Genomic DNA, 27,085 nt, shown 5'->3' with positions numbered 1-27,085 from the left:
ATAGAAAGCAGATATAATTTGCACAGCTTTCCTTATAACGCTATTACTTTATGCTGGTGACTAAAAATCAAAGTAAGTTGGCAAAATTCAAGTAACATGCCTATGCCTTGAGAGAACCAGCAGCCAATCAGCCCTGTTCTAAAATCCAGAACAGCAGCTCTTGAAGAGAAAAGTAGGATGTTCTTGACAGCACTTTCTCTAGGAATGAGACCCAGAGTTTCAGGAATAACCCTGGTTCATTTCCATACAACTATGTAAGAGTACAGTACTGGGAAACTATTCACTGGTCTTAAGAATAAACGATTACTTTGAGACTCAAGGCCAATTACTCTAGACACAATGGTTAAAACTAATCTAAAACTTCAGCCATCAGTTTAGCCCACTTTTTCCTTTAGTTTCCCTTAAGTCAGTTCACTCTCCACTGTAAGTATTCCATCAGACCATAAACTTGGAAGTTCAGTCAAGGTCTGAAAGAATTAAGAACCGAAAGACTTCTAACTCTGTCTACCAATCAGAACCACTTTAGTTTCTCAATAAGATGAAACAAATCTCCACTGCACAGCCAATCCAAGGAATCTGGCGTGCCAATCTGAAGGCCAACTTTGATGTGTTAGTGCACTAGAAATACTTATATATCAGGGTCAGAATTTGGTTTTGCAGGCAGACATTTAACCACTCAAGTCATTTATCTAGCTGATCAAAGAACAAGAAAGTTCAAGGCAGGTATGTATGAAATCTATTATTCACTTTTGGACCACTAAAGTTACACAGCTGCTTATTTAATCTTCAAAGAAGAAATTAGTCATCAGTAGCTCTGGGTATAACTGGATTACTAAATCAAACTCAGATTTTTAGGGGGGGGGGGTGAGGGACACTTCTGTATGTTAACTGTCTTAAGGTATTAAGCTTGCCTTAAATATTTTGGAAACTATGTGCCAGGGCAATGTGCTAAGGCTGGCTCTGTAAACCAAAACGGGTTCAACATCAAATTAAGGAGCTTATAACCAAATTGCATGCCTTAAAACCAAAGAGTGTCCTGGAAACTGCTGCCTTCAGTTCCTTAATAATCAAGCCATATTCTTAAGTCTTCAAAAGCTTAGATATGTAAAATACAGAAATCACTAAATCCAGTCCTCAAGAAATTAAACGGTACTTCCAAAGATATAAATATAATTCTAACAAAATGGCAACAAAAACAAACCTTAAAATGTTAAAAATGACCACCAGAGAATCTAAGTCCCCTGCCTGCCACGTTACCTGTTTCAGGACCTCCAAATTAACAGAATGGCTAACTCTAAATCCAATCTAACAGTACCCGAGAGATCAAAACTTAACAAGAAAGTAAACTGTTCTCAAGTAACAAAAAAGTGCTTTGCAAACTGATTTTGGACCAACGCTTCAAAAAACACAATTACTGAAATAAACATCAAATTCATCCTAACAGAAACGTCTGACATCACACTCAACTAGTCTAAGGAAGCACTTATACCTCTCTATACACACCACAAACAGATCTACTTTGGTATGACTTTTTAATTCCACTGGTGAAAAACAGCTATTAGTGATTTACAAATTTCTCCCTGGTTCTCAAGTCCACTCCTTTTCAAGTCTTAAAACTTATGCTACACGGGAAATAAAGGGACAAAAGTATTGGCCGAGAGATGTCAAGCAGAAGCCTGCAAGAAGGATCCGGAGCAGTTCTGCATCCCTTCCCAGAGCATCTCCAGGATTATCCTACCTAAACACTTTATGTAAACACGGGGCTAGTGACTCAAGCCTCCAGCCCCAATAGGTGGAGAGAAGTTTCCTCGCCTCGGCTGCACATGGTTTGCAGAAGTTTGGCTGGAGCAGAGCGGAGCCTGGGTGGGAGCGGCAGTGTAGTTAGTGCTGCAGGCGGCGGCGGCGGCGGCGGCAGAGCAGCAGGAGGCGGAGGCGGGCGGGGGGAGGGGAGGCGGCTGGGGGGGGGGCGGAGGGGGCTCTTGCCGCCACTGCTCTCTCGCCGCCTCTCCCCCCCGGCGGGAGCCGCTCTCAGCCTCTTTGCACTAGTCGCTCCGCTCTCTCGGTCATGTGACCTTAACGTAACCGGACAGGAAAAGCCCCGCCGCCGCCGCCGCCGCCGCGCCGGAGACACCGACCGCGGCGGCAGCAGCAGCAGCAGCAGCAGCGAGAGGCAGAGGCGGCGGCGGCGGGGAGAGCACGGCCAAGGCTGCCCAGCGGTGCCTCCTCCACACCCCCCGCCGCAGCAGCACCGGCGACAGGTAAGCACGCAACGCCTCCACCTCCCGGGGCCGGTGCCCACGTGCCGCCCCCGGCCCGGGCTCCGGGAAGGCGGAGGGGGGGCGGGGGCCACCGGAGCTCGCAAACGGTTCCGGCACCAACGGTGGCAACAAAGAAGAATGACCCCCGTCCCGGGGCTCCGGGTGAAGGCAGGCGGAGGGTCCGGACCACACGGGGACCCAGTTCTGGGAAGCGAGGGCAGGGGCGCCCCGCGGGGGCGGGGGCGGCTGCGCCTGGCGCCGGGGCTCTGGCCGCCTGACAAAACCATCCCCCGGAGCCAGGCGGCGGCGAGTCGGCGGCGGCTCCATCCGGGGCTTTGCGGGAGGGGGAGGGGACGGAAGCCGAGAGGGCGGGCGGCGGATCGGAGGGAGGGAGGAAGGGGAGGGGGGCGATTCGCGTTCCGTTCCCCGTTGCCGGTCCCTCCCTTCTCGCCGCCACCGCGAAGTGCGTCCCGAGCGGCGGCGGCCGGTGAGCGTCCCGCGCTGGAGCCCTGAGAGGCGGGCCCGTCAGGTGCGTAATCCTTCCGACGCCTCGCCGCCGCCTCCTGCTGCTGCCGCCGCTGCTTCTTCGGCGGCAAGGCCGCGAGCTGCGGAAGTGGGTTTGGGGGAGGGGAGCGGAGACGGAGGGGGAGGGGAGGGATCCGGTCCGACCGGAGCAGGCCCGGCCTCTCTGGCGCTTCTCCCAGCTGCAGCGGCTCCTACAGCTGCTGCCGCTACTGCTGCGGCTCCGCCTCCCCGCTCGCGGGCGGGGGCGCGCACGCGCGCTTCCGGCCTCCTCGGGTCTCGCGCTGTCTTCGGCTCTCGCGCGCGCTCTTCCCCTGGCCCTGTCTGACCACCCCCCGCCCCCGGCGCCGGAGCTGTTGCGCCAGCCGGGGCGTTGCGCACGGCGTAGGCGTCGGCATTGTGTTAAACTCCGCGGGACTTGGGGAGAGCGCGCGCGCGCACGCGGGACCGAGGGAAGCGGAGAGCGTGCGGCGTGGCCGGAGTGCGTCGCCCCTCCCCTCCCCTTCCCTCAGCCCCTCGGGTATGGGGGCGGGGCCGGGGTGCGCGGCGCCCGGGCCCGTCGGGCCCCTGCCGGTCTAGCCGGCCCCGCCCCCGGCCGGGCCCCCGCCCCCCCCCCACGGGACGGGGCGGGGCGAGGCAGGACGCCGCGGCCGTTGGGCCGCTCCCCTGCGGGCGGGGTGGATGGAGGCCTCCCTGGGCGCCGCCTGGGTGGACTGCTGCGGCCCGGGCTGCGGGTGTGGGCGCGTTAGGCCGGCAGGCTCGGGCTTCCGCTCCACGGGCAATCTGCGCCTCCGCTGAGGCCGAGGTTAGCCCGGAGCTGCGCTGTGGTTTCTGGCTGCTTTGCCTTGGGGTGTGGGACCGGCGTCCGAGCCGCGCTCCCGGCCAGCGCGGCCCTCGTCTCCCACTCCCCCACTCCTCCGCCCCAGGGCTCTGAGAAGGGGAGCTTGGGGGCGCGGAGGCTGCTTCCCCGGCCCGAGGCGTTTTTCTTGTGTAGCGGAACCCCCAAACCATTGATTTTTTAAACAGGCTAAAAAGAGAACTGATAATGCATCGGTGCTTAGGAAGCAAGGTTTTTGTCGCGTTTAGCTGGTAGTGAAAGGAGGCAATAGGAAAGCAAGGGTAGCAGGGCAGGCAAGAAAGTGATTGGGCCGGATGAAAATGCAGACAGTTTTTGCTAGGCCAATTGACTGCGAGAACTTGGAACTGCTGAACTCCTAATTATGCCTTAGGGAAATACCCCCCACCCCCGCCCCACCGCTGCAGTGTTCATTTGCTCTTCATCAAATACAATGGTCCCACTTAGTGTGTTTCCATTCTACTCATTTTTATAAGTTTTTGTTGCAGTGAAGCATAAAAAAGGTCAGAATTACGAGTTCACGGGCTCACACGGAGCTCCGGGGTGCTCTGGGTTTCCCTAAATGGGATGCACTGTCCTTTTTAGGACAGATCATCTATGTCGACCCTGACGGAGCACGGGAGCAGGATGTACATATCACTAGCATTTTAGTTTGAGAGGCCTGAAGCTTCAATAGGAAATCAGAATTAAGCCATTTTAAGTCCTCCGATTTATTACAAAGCAACATTCATTGTTCAAATAGATTTTATTTTGCATTTTAAATAACAGGCCGTTATTAAATAATAGGATGTACATGCAGGGTGTTTTCAAACTGTTAAAAGGTAATTTTTGAGAAAAAAGTTCTAATACTGCATTCCTTCAAAGTGGGCATTTCTCAATAAACTTGTGGTTTGTAGGTTATTTTCTAGCCAAAGAATTGACCTGTTTATTGACACCATGGTAAGATCTCAAAGCACAACTTTATACCGGTGGTATTAAGTGCCACAAATAGTAGTGGAGAAGACCATGAAAGGGGAACAGATAAACCGCCCCTAAAACTTTGCTGTACTGTATAGCCCAACCACTTGCCAGTTTTAAAGCTTCTCTCAAAGAGGGTGTAAATAAATGGTGCTCTGCAAACTTCTGCTGAAATACTCCAGCAGCAGAGTAAACACTGTGCATGTTTTAGGTCCACGATGACAATTTCTTTTTTATCTTAAAGATTAATATGGGGGCGCCTGGGTGGCTCAGTCGGTTGAGCGTCTGGTTGAGCGTCTGATTTCGGCTCAGGTCATGATCTCACTGTTGGTGAGTGTGAAGCCCAGGGTCAGGCTCTGTGCTGACAGCTCAGAGCCTGGAGCCTTCCTTCAGATTGTCTCCCTCTCTCAAGTTTTTAAAGGTCAATATGAACTTTGCACTGTCCTCAAAGATCTATACCTTTTTAATGTAAAAATTATGTAAAATATAAAGTTTTATCCACCTTGACCTTTTAAGATGTGCCTTGTAAACGCTACATGTCCCGGAATAGGGGGATGCGCTTTCCCCAGCTTGAGAATTCCAGACCTAGAGGTAGAAAGTGAAGGAGGCTTCTAAGGCAGGTATGTGGCATTGGCTGGGGATCAGCTTTGCAGTTGGAGACCTGCCATCTCTTACCTGTCTCAGTGCTGCATCCCGAGGCCCGCTGGCCTTTCCCTGAAGTCAACTTGGAACATTGAGCAAGTAGTGTGGTTCCAGCCTGTCACTGTAAAGGAAGGACTGCTGGTCTGCTGAAGACTTTACCATAAATTTCAGAGTGCACACGGCAGAAAAGGGAATTTATCCCTTTTCCTAATTCCTTATGGTCGCTAAGTATGACTCTGAAAACCTAAAAAGTAATTGAGAGTTTTTATTTTCCCAAAGAAAAAAAATTATAAACATTCTAAGCATTAGCTCGAGAACATTTTCTAAGCCTTTTTTATGTTCAAGTTAAGTTATATTTTTATTAGCAAATGAAACTTAAATAATTGAAATATTACTTTGAATCAATAGCAAATAAGAGCTAGTGTTTTACAATGCCAATATGCCATTGAGAGATGGAGCCAGTAGCCGCAGAACCAGGAGTTGGCAGTCCAGGATATTTTAGGACTTTTTTTTTCTGTTATGAAGGCCAAGTTAGGGGCTAGTATTTACACTCAAGCACATAATTCCCAGTTCATGTGGATGAGGTACACATCATATAACTTTCTGACTTCAAGAAAGCCCAGTGTGCAAAGACAGGAATTTATAAAGCATTTTTATGTATCTGACGACTCACAAAATGGTTCTTTTTACTTTGTAAGAGGTTTTACTTTACAAGAGGTATAGTTCCATTAAATTCTGTACACGCCTAAGCTCTGCACCAAGCAAGGATGAACTATAAGAATCATCTGAGAATAGTTTCAAAGTATATTTGTGTTCTACACCATGCCTACCTAGATGCTTAGATTCTCTGAGCCCCAGAGTAATTTCTGAAAGGGGTTGTCTAAGTGTGTTCTACAGACCGTTGTGAATCTCCAGGACCCCCTCAGGGTTCCATGAGGTCAAAACAACTTGTTTAATAACAAGATGTGATTAGCCTTTTTAGCTGTTGATAAAATGGGTCAACGTTGGAAAGATCTGCATAACTCGATGAGCTGACATTTTCCAGTGACCGATGGGTGATGTTAAAAACTGTGCATAGGTAAAAGATCTGTTAAAAGAGCAAGATAGAGGGGCGCCTGGGTGGCGCAGTCGGTTAAGCGTCCGACTTCAGCCAGGTCACGATCTCGCGGTCCGTGAGTTCGAGCCCCGCGTCGGGCTCTGGGCTGATGGCTCAGAGCCTGGAGCCTGTTTCCGATTCTGTGTCTCCCTCTCTCTCTGCCCCTTCCCCGTTCATGCTCTGTCTCTCTCTGTCCCCAAAATAAATAAACGTTGAAAAAAAAATTAAAAAAAAAAAAAAGCAAGATAGAGCAATGAACTTTCCTTCCATTAGAGTAGGAAATTTTCATTCATTATGTATTTTTAGATCGCACAGCTAAACTGCAAGAAACTGCAACTTACCAAGTTTTGGTGTAGTATCAAAGAAAAATGTCCACAATCACCTAGAAAAGCTATTAAAATATTTCTTTTTCCAACTGCATACGTGGGTGAGGTTGGATTTTCTTTGATATTCAACCAAAAAAGATATCACAACAAAGTAAGTGGAGAGGCAGAGTAAATGCAGAATCCAGTTGTGTTCTATTACAGAGATTTGTAAAAACAGCAAATTAAGTTTTCACTTCTGTGTGATCATATGTAGGTTTCCTTAAAGTTGATTATAGCATAATGCCTTTAGAATTATCCCTTTAATTAATATCAAGTCTTTATTAGCCGTAAATCTCTGATTTGTGGCTCCTTGACACAGCCTATCCCGGAACTACCTCCTTCTGACCTTCACTTAGAAATTAAAAACTAACTCCAATGGTAACGTCAGCAACACGTAATCGAAAAGGCAAACTCTTACAAATTCAATGTTTTTCAAATTCAAAGTAAGAGCTATTGATTAGTTTATGTCCCACCTTTTTCTCTTTACCGTCAAGGAGGCTTGACTAAAGAAATGTTAAGAAAAATACATCAACCTGTCACCACAACTAATTAAGACACGTTTCCTTGGGGCGCCTGGGTGGCGCGTGAGTTCGAGCCCCGCGTGGGGCTCTGGGCTGATGGCTCAGAGCCTGGAGCCTGTTTCCGATTCTGTGTCTCCCTCTCTCTCTGCCCCTCCCCCGTTCATGCTCTCTCTCTGTCCCAAAAATAAATAAACGTTGAAAAAAAAAAATTAAAAAAAAAAAAAAAAGACACATTTCCTAGCTTTGAGATACAATTTGAAAACATTAAAATTCAAATGACTAGTCCCATTCAGGTTTACTTTATAGACCCTAAATATTAATTATTAATAATACTAATTGAAAAAGCAGTTTTTTCATCATGGTAAGTGGTCTGAACTACTTGAAAGAATCAATCTTACTTGTGGGTAGTGCTTTTTCTGTTACTGATGTGTCCTGTGCATTACAGTATTCATTTATGCTTCACTTAAATAAAATTAAGGACTTCAGAGGACCCTTTTAGTGCCCTTGAAATGGGTAGTCTAAGTGGTGTTTAGTATCTTAGGAGAGCTATTATCCTCAAAAAGTGAGTCATCAGTTCCCAAGCGCTGTTTTGGTCTTCTCTCCTTATACTGGAAACATAGGAGGAACTTGGGTTGTCAAACATAATATGATGGCATTGGCCCATTCGGCCGCACCTCCAAACGATGAGTAACTTCCGTAAGGATCAGCTCCACCTTTGCTGTGTGCTGGAAGCTGAAAGCTTCCACATCTAGGGAGTGTCGCACTATCAGTGTGGGAAACAGTGGCGAGGCATTAAATTATATAAACGGTCATTTATACTTAGCTCTGGAAAGTGTTTTTTACTTATTTCCACATGTGTCTTACACCCTCTGAGTTTGCTTAAGGAAAAGAAAACTTTGTACACATGTACATGCATAAAGAAGGCATTCTACGAAAACCAACTTTTAAGAATGGTCTCCCCTCTCCATCTCCACTTTTGTTCAGTGCCTTTCTGCTCACTATTCTGATTTAAGAAAGACAAATGATTTTTTTATTTAGTTTTTTTTTTTTTTAAGTTCCATTTGTAGTGTTAATTGGTTGAGGGCTTTATATAGGTCTTCAGTTTCATGTCAGATTTCATGTCTGCCCTGGGTGACTAGGATTAATTAGTGACAGATCTGTGGAGCCAAGTAGTACAGAGGAAAACGTGTGAAATTTACACCTGGAAGACCAGGGCTCAGATGACTTCTGTTTGCCGTTATAACCTCTCTGAACTATCATGTAGTAATTTAATGTTGTGACTTTTGGAGTCAGATACACCCGGCTTCTCCAAAGACTCTCAAGACATAAATCACAGCAGGACTTCAGAGCTCCAGACCAATATAACCAAAGTATACTTCACACCTCTCCTTGGTCATCTCAAAAGTATCTTGGTCCCAGCACATCTGAACATAACCCTCGCGATCTTCCCCATAAAGCTGCCTTTTTGCCTGTCTTCCCTCTCCTGGTGGGAATCCCCACGATCTCTCCAGTCACACGAGCGAGAAATCTAGGAGTTATCTTGGACACCTCAATTTCCCCCACCCTCCTCCCTCTAACTCACCAACCGATTACGTTGAGTTTTTATCTTCTAACTACGTTTCGAATCCTGTCCCTCTCACCCCATCCTGATGGCCACCACCCAGTCTGTCTTGTCTCTTCTAGACCATGGGAAGGTCTCCCCTCACCTGGCTCTTCACCACTCCGGCCTGCAGTGTGGCCATCCTGTCACTTCCGCTGCAGAATCCCCTCTGGTGCCTCCCTGTTGCTCTTAAGATAGGAACCGAAATCTTTAAGAAGACCTGAGTCTCCAACTTCACCTAGGCTATTCCTTTCTGGCTCTTTGCCCTTCAGCCACACGGACCTTCGTTCAGTTCCCCAGTTGCACCTTGCTCCCACGTATCCTGGGGTCTTTGCAGATGCTGACCTCTGCCCAGAATACTCCATCCTTGCCCAGTTAACTCTTCTTCAAATATCTGCTTAACCAAGGTCTCCTCACAGAAGACTTCCCTGACCTCCAACCCGCAAATTGGACCCCAGTGCCTTATATTTTTCTTCACATTGTACATTTGTGTACTTGTTTGATTCTCCCCCTTGAACTCTGTCTGTATTCTGCATACCCTTGCATCCACTGTGCCTGGCACCTCAGAAGGCTTTCACCAAAAGCATGACGACTTCCCAGATCTGCGTCTTAGGAGCTGGCCTACATGTGGGCAAGTTACTTAACTTTTCTAACTCTGGTAGATTCCTTCTGGAGAGAGGGTAATTGGTCCCTGGTACATAATAAGTGGTCACTAATTATTAGTGCTGTGGTTATTAATATTATAATTAATACCGAATAGCAAGGAAATGATATACCATGGTATTGTTGAGGATTAAATGAGGAGTGTAAAGAGTATACTGTAAAGTATAAAGCACTATTCAGAACTTAATTGAAGTTCTGAAGTTCATGAAGAAGGATGAAGTGACATTTACAAATAAAAGACTTGGTTGGGGGCCTGGGTGGCTCATTCTGTTGAACGCGGACTCTTGGTTTCAGCTCAGGTCATGATCCCGTGGTTTGTGGGATGGAGCCCCGCGCTGGGCTCTGTGCTGACACTGACAGCGAGGAGGCTGCTTGGGATTCTCTGTCTCCCTGTCTGGCCCTCCCCTTCTCGTGCGTGCATGCTCTCATTCTCTCTCTTTCTCTCTCAAAATAAATAAACTTTAAAAAATAAAAAACTTGGGGCATTTGGGTAACTTAGTTAGGCATTGGATTTTTGATCTCAGTTCAGGTCTTGATCTCAAGAGTCATGAGTTCTAGACTCACGTTGGCTTCCATGCTGGGTATGAAGCCTACTTTAAAAAAAAAAAAAATCAAAAACTTTTGCTAAAATATAGCTCCCTTTCCATTGATGTGACTTTTTAGGTTAGTCTAGGATCATCAGAAATTTAACTTCCCGCACAGCACCCAGCTAGTCAGAGGCCAAGCCATGTCTGGCACTCAACATTCTTCTCTCTGAACATATAGTTATTAACAAACATATAGTTTTTTTAAACATCAGACAATATTCTAGGTACTTGGAATAAAGTAATAAATGATAAATAGGACTCCATGCTGGCTTTCTGGAAGCACCAGGCAGTCATAAGTAGACTGGCATGTTCACAGGTGCTCCAGGGGGAAGGAGAGCTTCCTGATCTTAAGGACCCGGAAATTCTGCAGAGGACAAATAGGGCTGGGGCTGGGGGGCAGTAAGTGGTGAGTCCCTCTGGAGGTGGCACGTTCAAAGGTCTGGCACAGAGGTTCTAAGGCCCCCTTCAAACGGGCCTCCTTTCCTGACAGTGGGAATAAAATCAGGGGCTGAACTCAGCTTTGAGAGCGAGGCCTCTGAGCAGGGAGTGTTGCAAACTGCTGGGAGCCCAAGATTGGTCTGGGCTTCTGGACCTTCTGGTTGTAAAGAAAAATGCCCCTCTTCAGCTTTATCTCATTTCATCCAGTGTTTCCGAAGTGAGCGAAATAACATCACTTTGTCTCCATGATCATTAACATATTCAGATGAAACTGGGCTTGTGGTGATGCTTGAATTTCCGAACAAGTTGGATACTTGATCACTTCGTAAAGATCATCAAGTAGATAATCTTATATCAAGAAAAGAACCAGGCACAATTTAATGTCATAAAATTTCATGTAGTAATTTTTTGTGCATGAGAAAATTTATTCCCTATAATGAATATAGTGCCAACAACCCTTCCTTCAGAAAAGTATTCTGACGTTATGTCTTTTCTACCCATTTATATTTAGAAGTCCCCCGTCCTACAGGGTACCTGAGTAGCTCAGTCAGTTGAGCATCTGACTCTTGATTTCAGCTCTAGTCATGATCTCACAGTCATTGGATTGAGGAGCCCCACTCCAGGCTCTGCACTAGGTGTGGAGTCTGCTTGGGATTCTTTCTCTCTCTCTCTCTCTCTCTCTCTCTGCTCCTTTCCCTTGCTTGCATGCTCACTCTCTCTCTAAAATATATATATATATTTAAAAAAAAAAGTCCCCATCCTACAGGATATGTGAATATTTTATGACTTTTCTTGCAGAATAAAGAGGGACTGATACTGTTGGACCCCTAGTTTTGAGGTTGGTTGCTTGGTTTTTAGTAGGTCTGTGAAATCGTAAAGTCTGGAAACCATTAGTTTGGATCAGCACGAGAGTATGTTGTGCAGAGTTAAGCAGGGGTTGGGTCATGCAGGGCCGGGTAGGCGGTGCTGAAGAATTTGGGTTTCATCCTAAAGGCAGTAGGGAATCGCAGAAGGACTTTAAGCTGGTTAGTAACATCAGATTTGACCTTTGGGAAGATCATCCTGGCTCTTCCCTGTGGATGGATTCAAGGGCAAGAGCTAGAAATGAAGAGATGAGTAGGGAGGCAGAGCTAAGGTGGTGGGGGTCAGGAGTTGAAGTCGGTGAGCCCCGGGTGACTGACTGAGGAGTGAGGGAAGTGAGGCCCTAAGTGGCGTGGAGATCCCTGCCTTGGTCAAAGAGTGGATGGCTGTGCCGCGCACTAAGCTAGGGATACAGAAGGAGCAGGTTTGTGTCCGTGGCTTTTGTTGTCTTTGGGGGGAGATGAGGGTGAGGGGAAAGGGGACTTGAGTTGTCTTGGCTATCCTGAATTGAGGGGGTGCTGCGGTATGGCCCAGCGGAAGTGGATTGGATCCCCACAGGGAGTCCACGGAATGAGAAGCAGGCTGTGGACAAAAGGCAGAGGGGCATCAGCAAAAGAGGAGTCCTTGGTGGCGATGAAAATAGAACAGGCAGAGGTGATAGAAAACCAAAGCACAGTGGCCTCAGAGCCCAAGACAGTATTTATGGAGCAGGAGGAAGGGTATTAAATGCCGCAGAGAGGTCGAGTAAGCATACTCTGTGGGGCTGGGGAGCAGAGGTCCTCTGTGACCTTGCTGAGCCATTTCAGCGTGGGGAATGGTGGGGGGTGAGGGCACAGGAGTGATGCTGCTGGTCAGCAGTTGGTGGGAAGGGAAGAGCAGACATCCATTTCCACAAAGGGGGGGTGACCTCCACCAGAACCCCCCCCCCCCCCATAAAAGATGTGCCGTCTCAGCCAGTGCAGCATAGGCTGCATGGAAATGGCTCTGAAGGGGCCTTGAGGAGGAAAGACTTCAGATGGCAGTGCTGTTGGCTGGGGGGCACTGCCTGAGATGCCCCCAGGCTTGGGGACCCCCCCCACTCTGTCTTCTCGGACTCATTCACATGTGTGAGACTCTAGGGCAGAGTCTTATTTTTCTCCCTGAGAAAGGTTTCTTTGGTCTCTGAAGTACGATTTTTAAAAATGTACACGGTTTTGTGTTTCCTATGTGAATTTGGAACATTCCATTTTCCCTCCTCTTGTTTGGTTTTTTTCCCATCCCTGAGACCCCTGTACATGTGTTCTTCCCTCTATCTGTAAAAGACATGTTCAGTTTGTTTCCTATTCTAGATTGAATAGGAGATCTCTAAATTGAGATCCTAAAGTAACTGGTAGACTCGCTTAAAAAAAGAAACATCTCATAGTTTTCTCATAGCTTCATTCTTACGGTCTTAAAGAAAAAAAACATACGTTTGTTTGTGGATTGAGAAGCCCTACCTTTTGCTCTATGGAAGGAGAGGCTGTATATCCATTAATGTAAGAACAAAAACTTCAAAGTCCTGTCAAACACTGATCAGTTTGATGACATTAAAACATAAAATTATATGTCAGAAATCTCTGTAAAACAAAATTAGAAGAAAGTGAGAAAAATATTAGCGGCATGCGGTAAAGGGCTCGTTTTTATTACGTTACAAAGGGTTTTTACAGATCAATAAAAAGACAAACAACCTGATTGAAAACCAGGCAGAGCTCATGAGGGGAATGCAGGAGGAAATGTAAATGATCAATAAACACAAAAATATACTTCCTGTCATCATTAAATCCATAGAAGGTAGGAAAACGAGCGTGGATTTGGCAAAGATTCTCAAAGACGTGGCCGTAACACCCAGTGTGGCCAGAGTGTGGAGAAAGTGGCGGAGGGGGTTGGTGGATGGACAACTCACTATTGTGTGTCCGTGATCTTTGAATTTCTCGTAACAAGTACATATACTTAAAAGCAGCGATAAAAACAATATTTCCGAGGGGAGCCTGGGTGGTTCAGTCGGTTAAGCGTCCGACTCTTGATTTTAGCTCAGGTCACGGTCTCGCGGTTCACAGTTCGAGCCCCATGTCGGGCTCTGCGCTGAAATCACAGAGCCTGCTTGGGATTCTCTCTGTCTGCCTCTCTCTCTCTGCCCCTTCCCAGCCTGCTCTCTCACTCAAAAAATAAATAAACATTTTTTTAAAATGTTGTTTAATCATGTTATAAGAGAATATAAGAATATTTCCGATTAATTGTAAACACACTTGCACATAGCACGTCCCAGCAAATCAAATGACCCTGTTGAAATCTCACTTCTTGCGCTTTCTGATTCTATAATCAAGGGCAAATCAGCTAACCTCTCAGCCTGTTTCCTCATATATAGAATACGAATAGCAGTAATACCTCAAATACCTTAGCGTGAAATTAAACGAAGAGCATATGGAAATGAATGGTCAAGGAAACACACCGTAAATAACAGCCACTCTTATCATCATCATCAAGAAATAAATAGTAATATGTTCTCGCACTTGAAGCTGCTGTCTGTCCGTGAATGACACCTGAAACCACCTAAACATGTAGGGAACCATGATCAGAGACAGAACACGTGAAGTAGTGTTCGCAGGTTGTTCTTCGAGGTGTATTACACTTTCTTGTAGAGAAAGGCAGGTTAGTAGGATGGAAAAGGAAGTCGTCTGGCGCTTTTCAGAGAACAGCCTTGAAGGTGAGCTTCTAAAAGTTATATCCTGGTAGAGGTCAGGTTCGAGTGATGTTTCTTTGTAGTCCCTGCCACCCTGCAACCTGGCACCGTCTCTTGTTTTCATCCTGAACCCCAGGCCTCGTTTTCTGTGTCCCCTTCCTAATCTTAGCGCTTTCCCCTGCACAGGAAATATTGGGGGACGAAGGTCCTGATGCTTTCCACAGATTTGAATATATAACTGAGCCTACGGTGTAGGTCTGGGTACCCAGATTGCTGCAGCCTTAAGTGACCCTCCTGCCTTTCATGTTTGGATGTAACTCTGGATAGAAAACACGAGACTTGACATCCTCCAGTCTTGCCTTGTGACCTGATCGGTCTCTTACGGTATTGATCCGTCTCGTTCGTTCCTTTCAGGTAACACTTGTTAATTTCTGAATCTGCCAGATCATCCCTAGAACAGGAAGGAGAGTGGGGAGATCAGTACCAGCTTAGTAAGAATTGCCATGATCTGTTTTTTTTTTTAAAGCGTATTGATCATGTATTCTCCAAACTAGCTTTCCCAATTCTGTAGTTAAACATCATAGTTAGCCTTTTTTTATTATTATTATTAATCTGGCTAATTAATTGATGTGTGGTGGGCTTTTCTTTTTTTTTACTTTTTATTTTTAGACAACTATAAATACACATGCAGTTGCAACAAATAATAGAGATCCCGCAAGCCCTTTACTGAGTTTCCCCTAGTGGAAACTCGGTAAACTGAGTTTCCTACTTGCTAAACTGTGCTCCCACATCCTGGCCAGGGTGCTGACGTTGACACAGTTGAGCTGCAGAACATTCCTATCACAAGGATCCTTCATGTCGCCCTTCTGAAGCCAAACGCATTTCCCTCCTGCTCCCCTCACCCTCTGTTACTAATCTGTTCTCTGTTCCTATGATCTTGAAGAATGTTAAATACATAGAATCATGCAGTATGTGACCTTTGGGGATTGGCTCTTTTCCCTCTGCATAATTCATCCACCTTGCTATATGTACGTATCAGTAGTTCATTTCTCCTTGCTGGCTGTGTTGTTTCCTGTGGTGTGGGCATACCACACTGCTTAACTGTTCATCCGCTGGGGGACACCTGGGTTGTTGCTAGTTTTTGACTATGAGGAATAAAGCTGTTGTGGATATCCACGGGTAGGTTTTGGTGTGAACATAAGTTTTCATTCTCTGGGATAGATGTCCGTGAACATAATTGTTCGATAGGACGGTAGTTGCATATTGAGTTTTTCTAAGAAACTGCTCTTTTCTGGAGTGGCTACATCATTTTACGTTCTCCCCCAGCAGTGTTTGAAGAGTCTGCTTCCTTGACATCCTTGTCAGCATTTGGTGTTGCCATTACTTTATTTTGGCCATTGTGATAGGTTTATAATGAAATCTCATCGTGGTTTTCGTTTGCTTTTCCTTAATCGCTAATGATGTTGGCAATCTTTTCATGTGTTTATGGACCATTTGCATATCCTCTTTGGTGAAATGTCTCTTCAAGCCTACTGCCTATTTTCTGAATAGATTTTTTTTTCCTGTTGGGTTTTGAGAATTCTTTGCATATTCTCTATATACCTGTCCTTGGTCAAAAGGTTTGCAAAGGTTTTCAAATATTTTTCTCCTGGTCTTTAGCTTGCCTTTTCAGCCTCTTTTAACAGGACCTTTCACAGAACAAAAATTTTTAATTTTAATGAAATCCGACTTACCATTTTCTCCTTTTATGGATTATACTTTTGATGTTAGGTATAAAAACTCTGTATCTAATGCTAGATCCCTAAGATTTTTCTCCCATTTTTTCCCCCGAAAGTTATAGTTGGGTGTTTTACCTTGGAGTCTGTAATTCATTTTGAGTTAATTTTTATAGAAGGTATGAAACTTAGGTCAGGGCTTTTTTTTTTTTTTTTTTTTGGCTGTCCAGTTTATCTACGCCATTTGTCAAAAAGATTGTTCCTGCACTGAGTTGCTTTTGTGAGTTCGTCAACAATCAGTTGCGTGTATTCATGTGGATGCTCATCAGCCCTGGGTGTTCATTCTGTCTCACTGGTCTGCATGTTTGTCCCTTCGACAATACCACACAGTCTTGGACACTGTAGCTATCTGATGCATCCTGAAGTCTGGCTGACTCATCCCAATTCGCTATTCTTTTTAAAAAATTATTTTAGCTCTTCTGGTTTCTTTGGCTTAACATTATACATTTTACAATATCCCTATCTATAGCAACAAAAAAATCTTGCTAGAATTTTAATAAGAATTGTGTCAAACCTATGTACAGACTTGAGAAAAATTTATGTTCTTACTGAGCCTTCCTAACTGTAAATACGGTACATCTTTCCATTTTGTTAGATATTCTTTGATTTTTTTTTCCCTTCAGCGTTATAGTTTTCGACATACATGTTTTGTTAGTCCTATACATGTTTTGTGAGATTGACACATATGTATTTCAGTTTTTGAGTGATTGTAAATGGTATTATATTTCTAATTTCAGTGGCCACAAGTTCAAAGTTAGTGTATAGAATTACAATTGACTTTTTCATGTTAATCTTATAGCCTGTCCGTGGTGTTGCCAAACTCATTTATTAGTTCCAGGCGTTTTTTTGTAGATTCCGTGGGATTTTTTTCTGCATAACAACAATGTCATCTGGAAATAAGGACAGTTTTAGTTCGTGTGTGTGTATGTGTCTGTCTTTTATTTCCGTTCTTCCTTTATTGCAGTGGCTAGAACTTCCAGTACTATGTTCAGTACTGAGAGTGGGCAACTTTGCTCATTCACAGTCTTAGAGAGAAAGCATTCGCTGCTTATAACATTGAGTCTACTGTTAGGTATAAAGCTGATCTGTGTGTAGTGAGCTGTTATAAATACTCTTTGCGGGAAAGGAGCAGTCTCCTGATTTGATGAACCGTCCCCTTTAGAGGCACTTCGCCTGCTGGAGATAGATTCAGGCCAAGTGGTTTGCTACGGTGAAGTGTAAGGAATGAAGACCTTAGAATCTGGACTCAGAACACGCAGATTTAAATTTTGGCTCCCCTGCGTTGGAGATAGATGGCCTGGGCAAATTATTTACACCTCTCAAAGCCCAATTCCTCCTCCACAAAAAAGGGAGAAGAGCACCCTCCTCCGTCCTGCCTCCGGGAGTGCAGGCATCCAGGGGAGTAATTGTATCACTGCCAGGGGCGGCCCTGCCCACACTGTAGGAGCTGGAAAACTGCCCCAGTTTAGTGAGATCTTCACTGTATCCTGCTGTGGCCCCACCCCAGCACCTTAATTGGTCTCTGTGGAAGTTTTGACAGTTTCTGATAGGTCATTAAAATTTGCATTTGGAATCTTAAACTATAAGACTAGCGGATCTGGGGGTGTTGGCTGTCCCAAGAGCAGACAACTGAGTCCGTTTCGTGGGCAGATCACGTAATCCCCCGATTCACGGTCAGTGTCATCATCTGTAAAATGGAAGTGAAGACAGAGTTACTTCAGCGGGCTGCTGCGAAGACTGAGTGAGTTTACGTAACATTGTTAGCATGACACGTTAGCTGTGATCGTTACTGTCGGTGACTGTAAAAAAGGACACATACTTACTTGTGAATCACCTTTCTTAAAAAAAAAAATTGTTTGCTTTGCAGATTTTTAAAAAAATGGATTTGGCCAACCATGGACTTATTCTCCTGCAACAGTTAAACGCTCAGCGAGAGTTTGGTTTCCTGTGTGACTGCACGGTTGCCATCGGCGATGTGTACTTCAAGGCACACAAATCAGTTCTTGCTTCATTCTCCAATTACTTTAAGATGTTGTTTGTCCATCAGACCAGGTAACTAACGTGGTTGATAATAATCTAATGACTGTAGACGCTGAACTTCCATGGCCCTCTTTCCCTCTGAACCTGCTCTTTGCCCATCCAGACCATGGGTCTCACCTCCTCTCCCTGGAATCCTAGGCTCCCAGGCTCCCAGTTTTCCCTCGTGACCTCACTTGCCAACCTTGCTCATCTTGGTTGCTCATGCTTTCAGTAGCCATTGAGAATCCCTGACCGGCAAGCCCTCAGCAGCGCGCCCCCCACCCCTGCCACCCCACCCCACCCCACCCCACCCCCACCCCCGCTCCCCGGACCCTGGCTGGGTGTCCCCTGCACAGCAGGATCGACAGCGGCCTCCTGGATCCCTTTCTCCCACTCCTCTGGCCCCCCACCCCCACCCCCGAGTCTCTCCCCACAGACCCCTGAGTACCCCCCCTACTCCATGCCTTTCCCAATCTTCATCCTGGTCTGCCAGTCTAATGGGAAGCTTGAGGGCATGAATTTCCCAGCTTCCTTCTTTTTTTTCTTAAAACATCTCAGTCTCCCTCCGTATCTCTGCCTGGTTTTTCCTTCCCATCTCTCCTGCCTCGGAGAAGAGGACCCTGGATGTCCAAGGAAAAGGGATCTTCCTCCAAGCGTCGTGCTACCAGATCCCGCCTCTTACTTTTTTGTTCTGTACTTTTCACCGCGCGCTCTCTCCCCACGTTCGAGTCCCCGAAGGATCCACGCCCCCGACACCCAGTGGTGGCGTCTACTTGACTTACAGGACGGTTTCTCCTTTATTTCACTGCGCAAGTGTTCAGAGGGCGAACCGCAGCCTAGCTCGTGCACCCCCCACCCCTCGTCCCCGCTGCCACCGCCGTGTCTGCCCCATCTCTACCGAAATGATTTCTCAAACGTCACCTCTTGATCAAAACCACGGCTCTTCTCTCAGCCTCTGGCTTCTCAGCCTCAGTCCTAGGCAGCATTTGCTGCCTACTGTTTTCTTCCTCTCTCAGGGTTGTTCTCTGCGCTTTGACAATGCAGAGTGTCCCGTTCTCCTGCCCTCTGGGAGCTGTGCTGAGTTTTGGTCTCGGGCCCTCCATGCTTCTTTCCATATGCACTCTACCCCAAGGGGAGCTGCTAGTGCTCCTGGATTTTGCCTCTGCTGGAAACCACCAGTTCACAGCTCTGGCCTTGACCTTTCTCTGTGTCCTCCAGAACTCTGCTTCTCAAGGCCGTGAGGCTGGCCGCTCGTGGGCTTGAATGGAGTTATGTGCCGGTCTGAAGCGGAGTTAGGCCTTTTCTGGGTCGTTCCCTGACCTCCCTGTTGATCTCCAGGTGACCTGTTCTTCAAATCGCTCTAAAACCCTATCCTCTGGTCCCCTGAGCCATGTTTCCCTCACACCCCTTTTGCATTAGTCCTTTCCTTCCCCTTCTCACTTCCTTACATTTCCTAATCATTTTCCACGACTGTGAGATTAATATTTCTGAACAGTGCTTTGATGGTAGGACGCCTTGGATCAGAAATCCCCTCCGTGGTGTTAGTCCTTTGATCACAAACCTGCAGGATCGCCTCCACTCATCAAAACAGCACACACATTCCTTGTTCTCTTTCAAGGCCCCGCAGGCTGGCAGCCTGACCTCCAAGCCCCCTTGGGACCGCCCCTCCCACCAGGCCACTCCACTCCATCAGCCCAGCGCGCCCCCCCCCCATCCAAAGTGATCAAAAGCCACTTCTTTCCTCTCCCACATCTCCTAGCACTTTATTTTTGCCCGTTACAAGATCCACGCATTTTCCCTGTGTTGTTCTTTGTGTATTTCTCTCCCCTCCTCTTTTGTAAGTTTCTTGAGGGCAGAGACTGGGTTTTACAAATCTTTTTGAAAGCCCCAGTGTATAGGTCCGGTATTTGTACATAATAGCCACTTGTTAAATGTCTGGGGGAGCAGAATGGGGAAACAATAGGAATAATGGCAAGCAGAGGTTGCTTTATCTCGGGCACTAAGGATGTTCCCTTTTAAGGATATGGAGACTTCATAACTAATGGGTACTTAGAAGTCTCCACACAATGAATGAAACTGTCTTGAAAGGAGGAAGATTTTCATTTGGGGGAGTAAAAGAATACAATATAATGAGTTTTAAATAGATGCAAGAAACTTAAATGTAGGGCAATTAAATGCCTTTGTAACAAGGAAATGTGGGATCTGTGTGGATAGGAGTCCCAAATGTAAGCAATCAAGTGTTGTTGTTGGAGGAGGCACGCGACATTTCTCATGACACCAAGCAAATCCTGGTCGAAGGCCAGAGAGGCACGCTTTTAAACCAAGGCGTTTTTTGCAAGGTTGCTCTGAACAGCCACCTGACTACCCAAAAGGTGGACTGAGAATATGGTTTTTTGCACACTTGGTTTAAGCGTGTTTTAATGCCTGCAGAACCACTAGCTATATCTCTGTCTCGTGTGCAGCACTCTGGGAAGTTTTAAATCTTGTAGAACTACAAACATAGAGCTCCCAAAAGTAAAACCGCAGAGGGGCAAGTTTTGCTAAGCACAACCTCCTGATGAGGTCGGACATTATTTAAAATTCCTTATTTCCAAAGTTCATTAAGCCCATCTTTTACTTTGATATTCTAGTAAAGGAAAAATTAAAACTGAATTACGGTGAAAGTTTGCATGAAGGGCTCGTAGCTGTGCTAAAACTGTGTTTTTCCCATAAAAGTGTTGTCTCAAGCACACATCTGCAAATCAAACCACATAGGTGTAATTATCTTGTGGAGAGCTATGTCCTTCCAGAAGGACTTGGAAATGACTGAAGTCTGGCCCAGAGCAAGCTGAGAGGTCTAGCTGCCTGGAAGGGAAAGCAGTCAGAGAGATGGCTGCAGTGTGACCTAAGGAGCTTTTTTAAATAACTTTTTTTTAAGGGTCTCCATGTGTATATGTGTGCATGTGTACTTTTGCTTCAAGAAAAAAAAGTCAAGAAATGAAGAGAGCTGGTTTCTGGGAACCGCCCTGGGCGCCGCATGAACTCCCAGAGATTCCCCACCTCCCTCTCCCTGGTGCGTCCTCACCAGCCCAGTGGGCCACTTTGGGGCCCTTCTCCCTCCGGCCTGGCTGGGTCTCCCAGCCCCATTTCTTCCTTGCCTTCAGAGACTGCACACAATTCTTTAAAATCTGAGCTCTGCTGAGTCACCACCCTTTGTGGCACTAGACAGAGGACAACCTGTACAATAACAAATGAGGGGAAATGACAAAACTTATAACAAAATTTTGATGGAAAGAGGCCCTGCTTGGTAGTTCCCGCTCACAGATGCTGCCCCCGTTTGGATTTCTGCCCTTCCCTTTTCTTTTTGGGAAGCCACGGGTCCCTTCCTTCTGCCTGGAGGAACATTCCATCCTGGCAGAACAAGGGTGCCCTATAGTCTCCTGGGAGTACTTTGTACTCTAAAGGCCTATGGTTTCCCCGTTCTCGATTTCGGAGGGGATTGTTTGCATGACTAAAGTATTCCCCACACATGATCCCTGAAGCTTTGTTTTGAATATTGAACTTCCCTAGAGCACCTAAAGGCATCCCAGTATACCCCCAGTATTGTTGGCAGTCGCCCTGTGCTTAAAGGGAAGACCGCCTGTGTTTGCATTCCTATTTAAAGGAAGATAAATAAAGCACTATAAAAGACTCCAAAGGAAGATGAGCGAGTGATCTGTGTGTCTTTTTAAAAAATAGAATCACATAAGCTCTGTTCTTTCTGCTGCTAAAGTGCTGCCACTTTTTATTCTTTGACTTTTCATACTTTGTAGTCAGAGGTTTTTCACATGACTAGTGTATGCATTCATCTTGAAATATACACACGTTGATAGCAAAACAGCAATTATTCAAATCTGTTGTTATAAATTGCTATTACAGTCACCTTTAAAAAAATAGAATAAAATGTTAAATTTGGAAGAGCAAGGTATACTGTTACTATTTTAGCATGTTGGAAAATATTTATTATTAAGATAAACAGCTAAAGGAGACAAAAAGTTATAATAGTAAGTGGTATAATAAAAAAAAAAATGATTAGGGGTGCCCAGGCGGCTTAGTTGGTTAAGCGTCTGACTCTTGACCTCACTCAGGTCTTGAGCTCAGGGTCATGAGTTCAAGCCCTGTGATGGGCTCTGCGCTGGACTTGAAGGTTACTTTAAAAAAAAAAAAAATTATAAATTCTAAAGGCATTCAGGGAAGCTGCCTTTGAAGTTGAAAATGCATTGTCTATATTGTCTGTAGAATATAATTCACTGAGTGGATGATAGCACATACCTCATAATATATAGATAGATATCATTGCTTTCTAATGATGCATTCGAATTTCTGTCATTACTGATGGTTTAGGAAGAGTTATTTGGGACTTGAGTATAGCTGCTTGACCAGAATGATGTTTCTGGAATGAGGCAAACACGAACGTCTAAAAGTTAGAAAATCAGCAATGCCACCATCTGCTTTAGGTGTCTCAGATAAATCACCTAACTTTTGGTGATCTCAGGTTCCAGATCTGTCAAATGGGAATAATCAGATCTGCCTTAAATGCCACATAGGATTGTTTTCGTGCTCTACACAATTTTGGTGTCACGGGTTTGGAATTAGACCAAGATTTAGTTAGACCCTCTTACTAACTCTGTGGTTTTGAGCAAAGTAGGAATCTCTTTGAGCCTCAATTCCTCATCCGGAAAATGAGAATTAATGGCAACTTAATGAGATAATGCCTGTGAAGCCCAGTTGTAATTCTGGTGACGGTGATGGTGATGTTTTGGTAAGTTGTCCCGGAACTGTTTTGTGATGCAATCTAGCAATACTGGGAAGGTGATCCGGCCCCAGTAGAGCTAGAATGTACCTCCATCTCTTAACGGTGCTTCCTCCTCCATGCTGGAGGGAGATCAGGGAGCTGCAGAGCACAGTCAGGTTTTCTTTTTCTTTCACTTTTGTTGCGTTGCTCTCAGGCACTGGTTCATTCTAGCCCAGGTCCTCACACACCCCCCCACCCCCCATGTCATTTTACAAATGAAGAAACTTTCTTATTGGGTAGATTGCTTGATTTACTTTGAAAGATCACCTGCTGAGCTCTGGATGGCACTGGGTCAATAGAAGATGCCAAGACTTTTAGCCAAAGATCTCCTAGAGTCCTACACAAAAATATTGTGTGATATGATAGAAATGTACATAGATTATGAGGAGAAAAACTTCAAGAGTCTAGGGGCTAAGACGTCATATTTCTTTAACGTGAACTTTTTGGTTCCCAGTCCTCGAAAATCTATTTATTGTATTTCTCTCTGTTCTTAATATAATTAAATTACATAGGTGCCAGTTATCTCCCTTGAGTATTCCATTTCACGAAACACTAACAGTAAGAAATGGGGAATGTTCTCGTTTCATTTGCCTTTTTTTTTTTTTTCTCCAGAGTTCATGTTATCATTGGAGACGCGAGTTGACATTTCCTTACAAATTGTTCACTTGTTTCTTTCAGTGAGTGTGTCCGTTTGAAACCAACTGACATACAGCCAGATATTTTCAGCTATCTCTTACATCTGATGTACACGGGAAAGATGGCGCCTCAGCTGATTGATCCCGTTCGGTTAGAACAGGGGATCAAGTTTCTGCACGCTTACCCACTGATCCAAGAAGCTAGCCTGGCCAGCCAAGGAGCCTTTTCTCATCCCGACCAAGTTTTCCCGCTGGCCTCTTCCTTGTACGGCATTCAGATTGCAGACCATCAGCTGAGACAAGCCACCAAGATCGCTTCGGCACCCGAGAAACTCGGGCGAGACCCACGGCCGCAGACCTCCAGGATGAGCCAGGAGCAGGTGCCCGAGGCCCCACCGCTGTCTCAGCTGACGTCCAATCTGGCCCAGGTGAATCGGACACATCTGACTCCCTCGGACCCCCTGCAGACCTCGCTGTCTCCAGAACTCGTTTCCACTCCCGTGCCTCCCCCTCCCCCCGGGGAGGAGACCAATCTGGAAGCCTCTTCGTCCGACGAACAGCCCGCCTCCCTCACCATAGCCCACGTCAAGCCGAGCATCATGAAGAGGAACGGAAGCTTTCCCAAGTACTACGCCTGCCACCTGTGCGGCCGGCGCTTCACCCTCCGCAGCAGTTTGCGGGAACACCTCCAGATTCACACCGGCGTACCTTTCACGTCCAGCCAGCCGGGAGAAAGCCGCGTGCCCCTGTCTCTTTGTAGCAACGCAGCCGACCTGGGCAAAGACACCATGGAAGTGCCTGAGGCTGGGATGATAAGTGACAGTGAGCTGCAGCACATCTCCGACTCTCCCATCATCGACGGGCAGCAGCACTCGGAGACGCCCCCGCCCTCGGACATCGCGGACATTGACAACTTGGAGCAGGCGGACCAAGAGAGGGAGGTAAAGAGACGCAAGTATGAGTGCACGATATGCGGCCGAAAGTTTATCCAGAAGAGCCACTGGAGGGAGCACATGTACATACACACCGGGAAGCCTTTCAAATGCAGCACTTGTGACAAGAGTTTTTGCAGGGCCAACCAGGCCGCCCGGCACGTATGCCTCAATCAGAGCATCGACACGTACACCATGGTGGACAAACAGACTCTGGAACTCTGCACGTTTGAGGAAGGGAGTCAGATGGACAACATGTTGGTACAGACCAACAAACCCTACAAATGCAACTTGTGTGACAAAACGTTCTCCACTCCCAATGAGGTTGTTAAACATTCGTGCCAAAACCAGAACTCGGACGTTTTCGCCCTGGACGAGGGGCGGTCCATTCTGCTGGGCAGTGGGGACGCAGAAGTAACGGAACCTGACCACCCAGTGTTAGCTTCCATCAAAAAGGAACAGGAAACAGTGTTGTTAGACTGAATGTTACCTATCTTTTTAAAAACTGTCGTTTTTACAGAGACTGTCTCCTTTCCCTTGCCCCAATTCAGAACTGTAGTTCTCCATGGCATGATACAAACAGGTCCCTGGTCCCTTTGTCCACCTCACCCCCTCCTCCCCAACCCCAGCCCTTCCTCCGTAAAGGCTTTGTGCATTATAAACCTGGAACATGTTTACTTTAATTCAGGGGATATTGGAAAGATAATGGTCAGTAGTACTTATAAACTCAAATAGATTTTGAGACGTTTTAGATGATTTAAAAGCAAACTTGGAACTAATGAAGGGTCTGTTAACAAAACACAACAACTAGAATGCAATTTGGTAAGCTAGAATTATGACTTTCCCTGGGTAAGAAGTCTTCCTTCTCAGAAAGTGTTGGAAAATACAGCATGCTTCTTAGAGATACAGCTGGGCTGTGTACTATGCAAAATCTAGGTGTGGGGGAAACTTTTAACCCAAGAAAACACTCTCAGTATTTATCCTCCAGGTGTCTTATTTCAGAATGCATCCTTTGAGATTATGTCCAGTCGAGAAAAATCATTAGCTAAGAAATCTACTTGAACAGAACACAAGAGAGTAAAAGTAATAATGTGATGGCAATCTTAATTTTTGGATAGAACATGACAAAGCTGTGAGTTGTGTGTGTTTGTAAGAGAAAAATGTGTGGGTATTTGCTATAAACAGGTGAATTAATGCACATGCCTTAGCTAATTGCTGGCTTCTTTCAAAGTTGAACAGTAACAAAACTCTGTTTCAGTTTCTGACAAATCTGTCGGTTGTGTTAAAAATCAGATTCGAAAGTCCTGTGCAGTAGATTGTCTTTCTGAATAGAAAATGACACGCTATTCCAGCAGTTGCCAGTGTTAAACCTGTTTTAGCACCAACCAGCTGCTTCAAATCAGTGTGTGCACGTAGGAACGTGGATCCTAGAGGGGAAGTTGTGAGCAAAGCATGTGGTGACTTTAATGACTTTAAAAGTTAATGCTAATAGTTTACTGGCAACATTTGTTGAAGCATCAAAAATGGCAAAGAAAAATCAGGACAAAAACGCCTAATTGCTGATTGGAAAAAACAAAAACAAAAAAAAAACCCAAAAAACAACTTGATTTTGATGTTAGTCTCCACTTTTTTTTTTTTAAACACCTGAAATTTCCTCCATTGGCCTGAAAGCAGTAAACTGTGTCCACGAATCTTTCCTTACGCCAATGACAGAATGGTCTCACAGGACTAAACAGGAGCCAGAAATAAGGACCGAAGGGGAAAGGGAAAAACAGTTCATAGCTGTGCTGTACGTATATGTTAAAAACTGAATATCCCGTCATCCTGTTTCATGTATAGTTGAGTTCGCAGATTTGTAAGTTTTTATACATACTTTCATGGAATAAACATTTAATTAAGTGAGTATTTTATTTTATCTGTGTATCAGTTCGTCTGCCCAAAAAGCAGGAGAAGTAGAGACCAAGGCCTCTCTTTGCTGCCTCTCTCTGTCCATCTGCAGAACCGTGGGCGGGTCCCCTAACTTGAGCAGCATTTTCGACATCTGCAAAACAAAGACAGTGGCAATTGTGGATCGTCATATTGTGGGAATCAAATAAGTCAACTGTATCCGAAAATGCTATGGACGGTCCAACCTTGGCCAGGAATGGATCTGAAAGTCCAACTTTTCCAAGGAAGAAAGAGACCAAGAGGCGTTTACCTAAAAGTGACACACGTTCATGCTGTGTAAACCTCGGTTCTTAAATATTGAGAGGTTTCCACTGATTTCCTCCGTTGAAACTATATTCACATCTCCCAATTTAAATGAAAGTCTTGAGCCAAGTTAACTTCTCTGAAATTCTGTGGAAGGGGAAATCCAGGCATGCCTCACAGCCCTCCACAGCACTCCAGGCAGCCTCAAAGAGACATGGGATGTGGCCGGAGGCTCTTAAACAGCAGAAAGTCATGGGAATCACGAGGGATCTGGTGGGTGATGAGAGAGGGTAAGGCGCCAGCCAGCCCTAGCTCACTTCCCGCAAGTTGATGGAGGGGGGAAGGGCAGGACCTGTGTTCAGCTATTCATTATGGGTGGGGTGCAGGGCTCTTAAGCGTTAGTCTGTGGCCACCTCCCCTGGGACGGACCTGTCAGTTCCCTCCATACCCTAGAATGTTCCATGGCTGTTTAATCCCAAGAGGTTATAAATTTAACAATTTATTCTTAATTTTTGATGGTACTAATTTAAACAAGCTTTGCAAATTTCAGTCGAGGATGTAATCAGTCTGAGCCCCTTAAGCTTCAGAAGTAACTTAAGCTGTCACTCGCCACGTTCTAGCCCCTATTAACACTACTGGTTCTATTTTCTTTTCATG

General features: G+C 45.8%; 1 protein-coding gene across 2 annotated transcripts; it reads left to right on the top strand.

Annotated features, from left to right (window-relative positions):
* Positions 1 to 1,798: 1,798 nt before the first annotated feature.
* Positions 1,799 to 26,143, top strand: ZBTB2 (zinc finger and BTB domain containing 2). Of its 2 annotated transcripts, none has more exons than XM_043592617.1 (3): positions 1,799 to 2,258; positions 17,707 to 17,891; positions 23,350 to 26,143. In XM_043592617.1, the coding sequence occupies exons 1-3, from the start codon at positions 1,824 to 1,826 to the stop codon at positions 24,719 to 24,721; spliced, it is 1,992 nt and encodes a 663-aa protein (XP_043448552.1). In that variant the 5' UTR covers positions 1,799 to 1,823; the 3' UTR covers positions 24,722 to 26,143. The 2 variants fall into 2 exon arrangements, with proteins under 2 accessions (XP_043448552.1, XP_043448553.1); XM_043592618.1 differs by lacking the exon at positions 1,799 to 2,258 and adding an exon at positions 2,602 to 2,787.
* The last annotated feature ends 942 nt before the right edge of the window (positions 26,144 to 27,085 follow it).

The sequence above is a fragment of the Prionailurus bengalensis genome, chromosome B2, assembly GCF_016509475.1.
Source record: "Prionailurus bengalensis isolate Pbe53 chromosome B2, Fcat_Pben_1.1_paternal_pri, whole genome shotgun sequence".
NCBI classification, from domain to species: domain Eukaryota; kingdom Metazoa; phylum Chordata; class Mammalia; order Carnivora; family Felidae; genus Prionailurus; species Prionailurus bengalensis.
Note: the sequence above shows the minus strand (reverse complement) of the source record. Positions and strands in the feature narration are given on the sequence as shown.

Excerpts from the sequence above, each read along its gene's own strand:
- ZBTB2 (XM_043592617.1), top strand. The coding sequence starts at position 1,824 with ATGGTTTGCAGAAGTTTGGCTGGAGCAGAGCGGAGCCTGGGTGGGAGC. Across the intron at positions 2,259-17,706 it reads CGCAGCAGCACCGGCGACAG|ATTTTTAAAAAAATGGATTT; the intron begins GTAAGCACGCAA and ends TTTGCTTTGCAG. Across the intron at positions 17,892-23,349 it reads TTGTTTGTCCATCAGACCAG|TGAGTGTGTCCGTTTGAAAC; the intron begins GTAACTAACGTG and ends TGTTTCTTTCAG.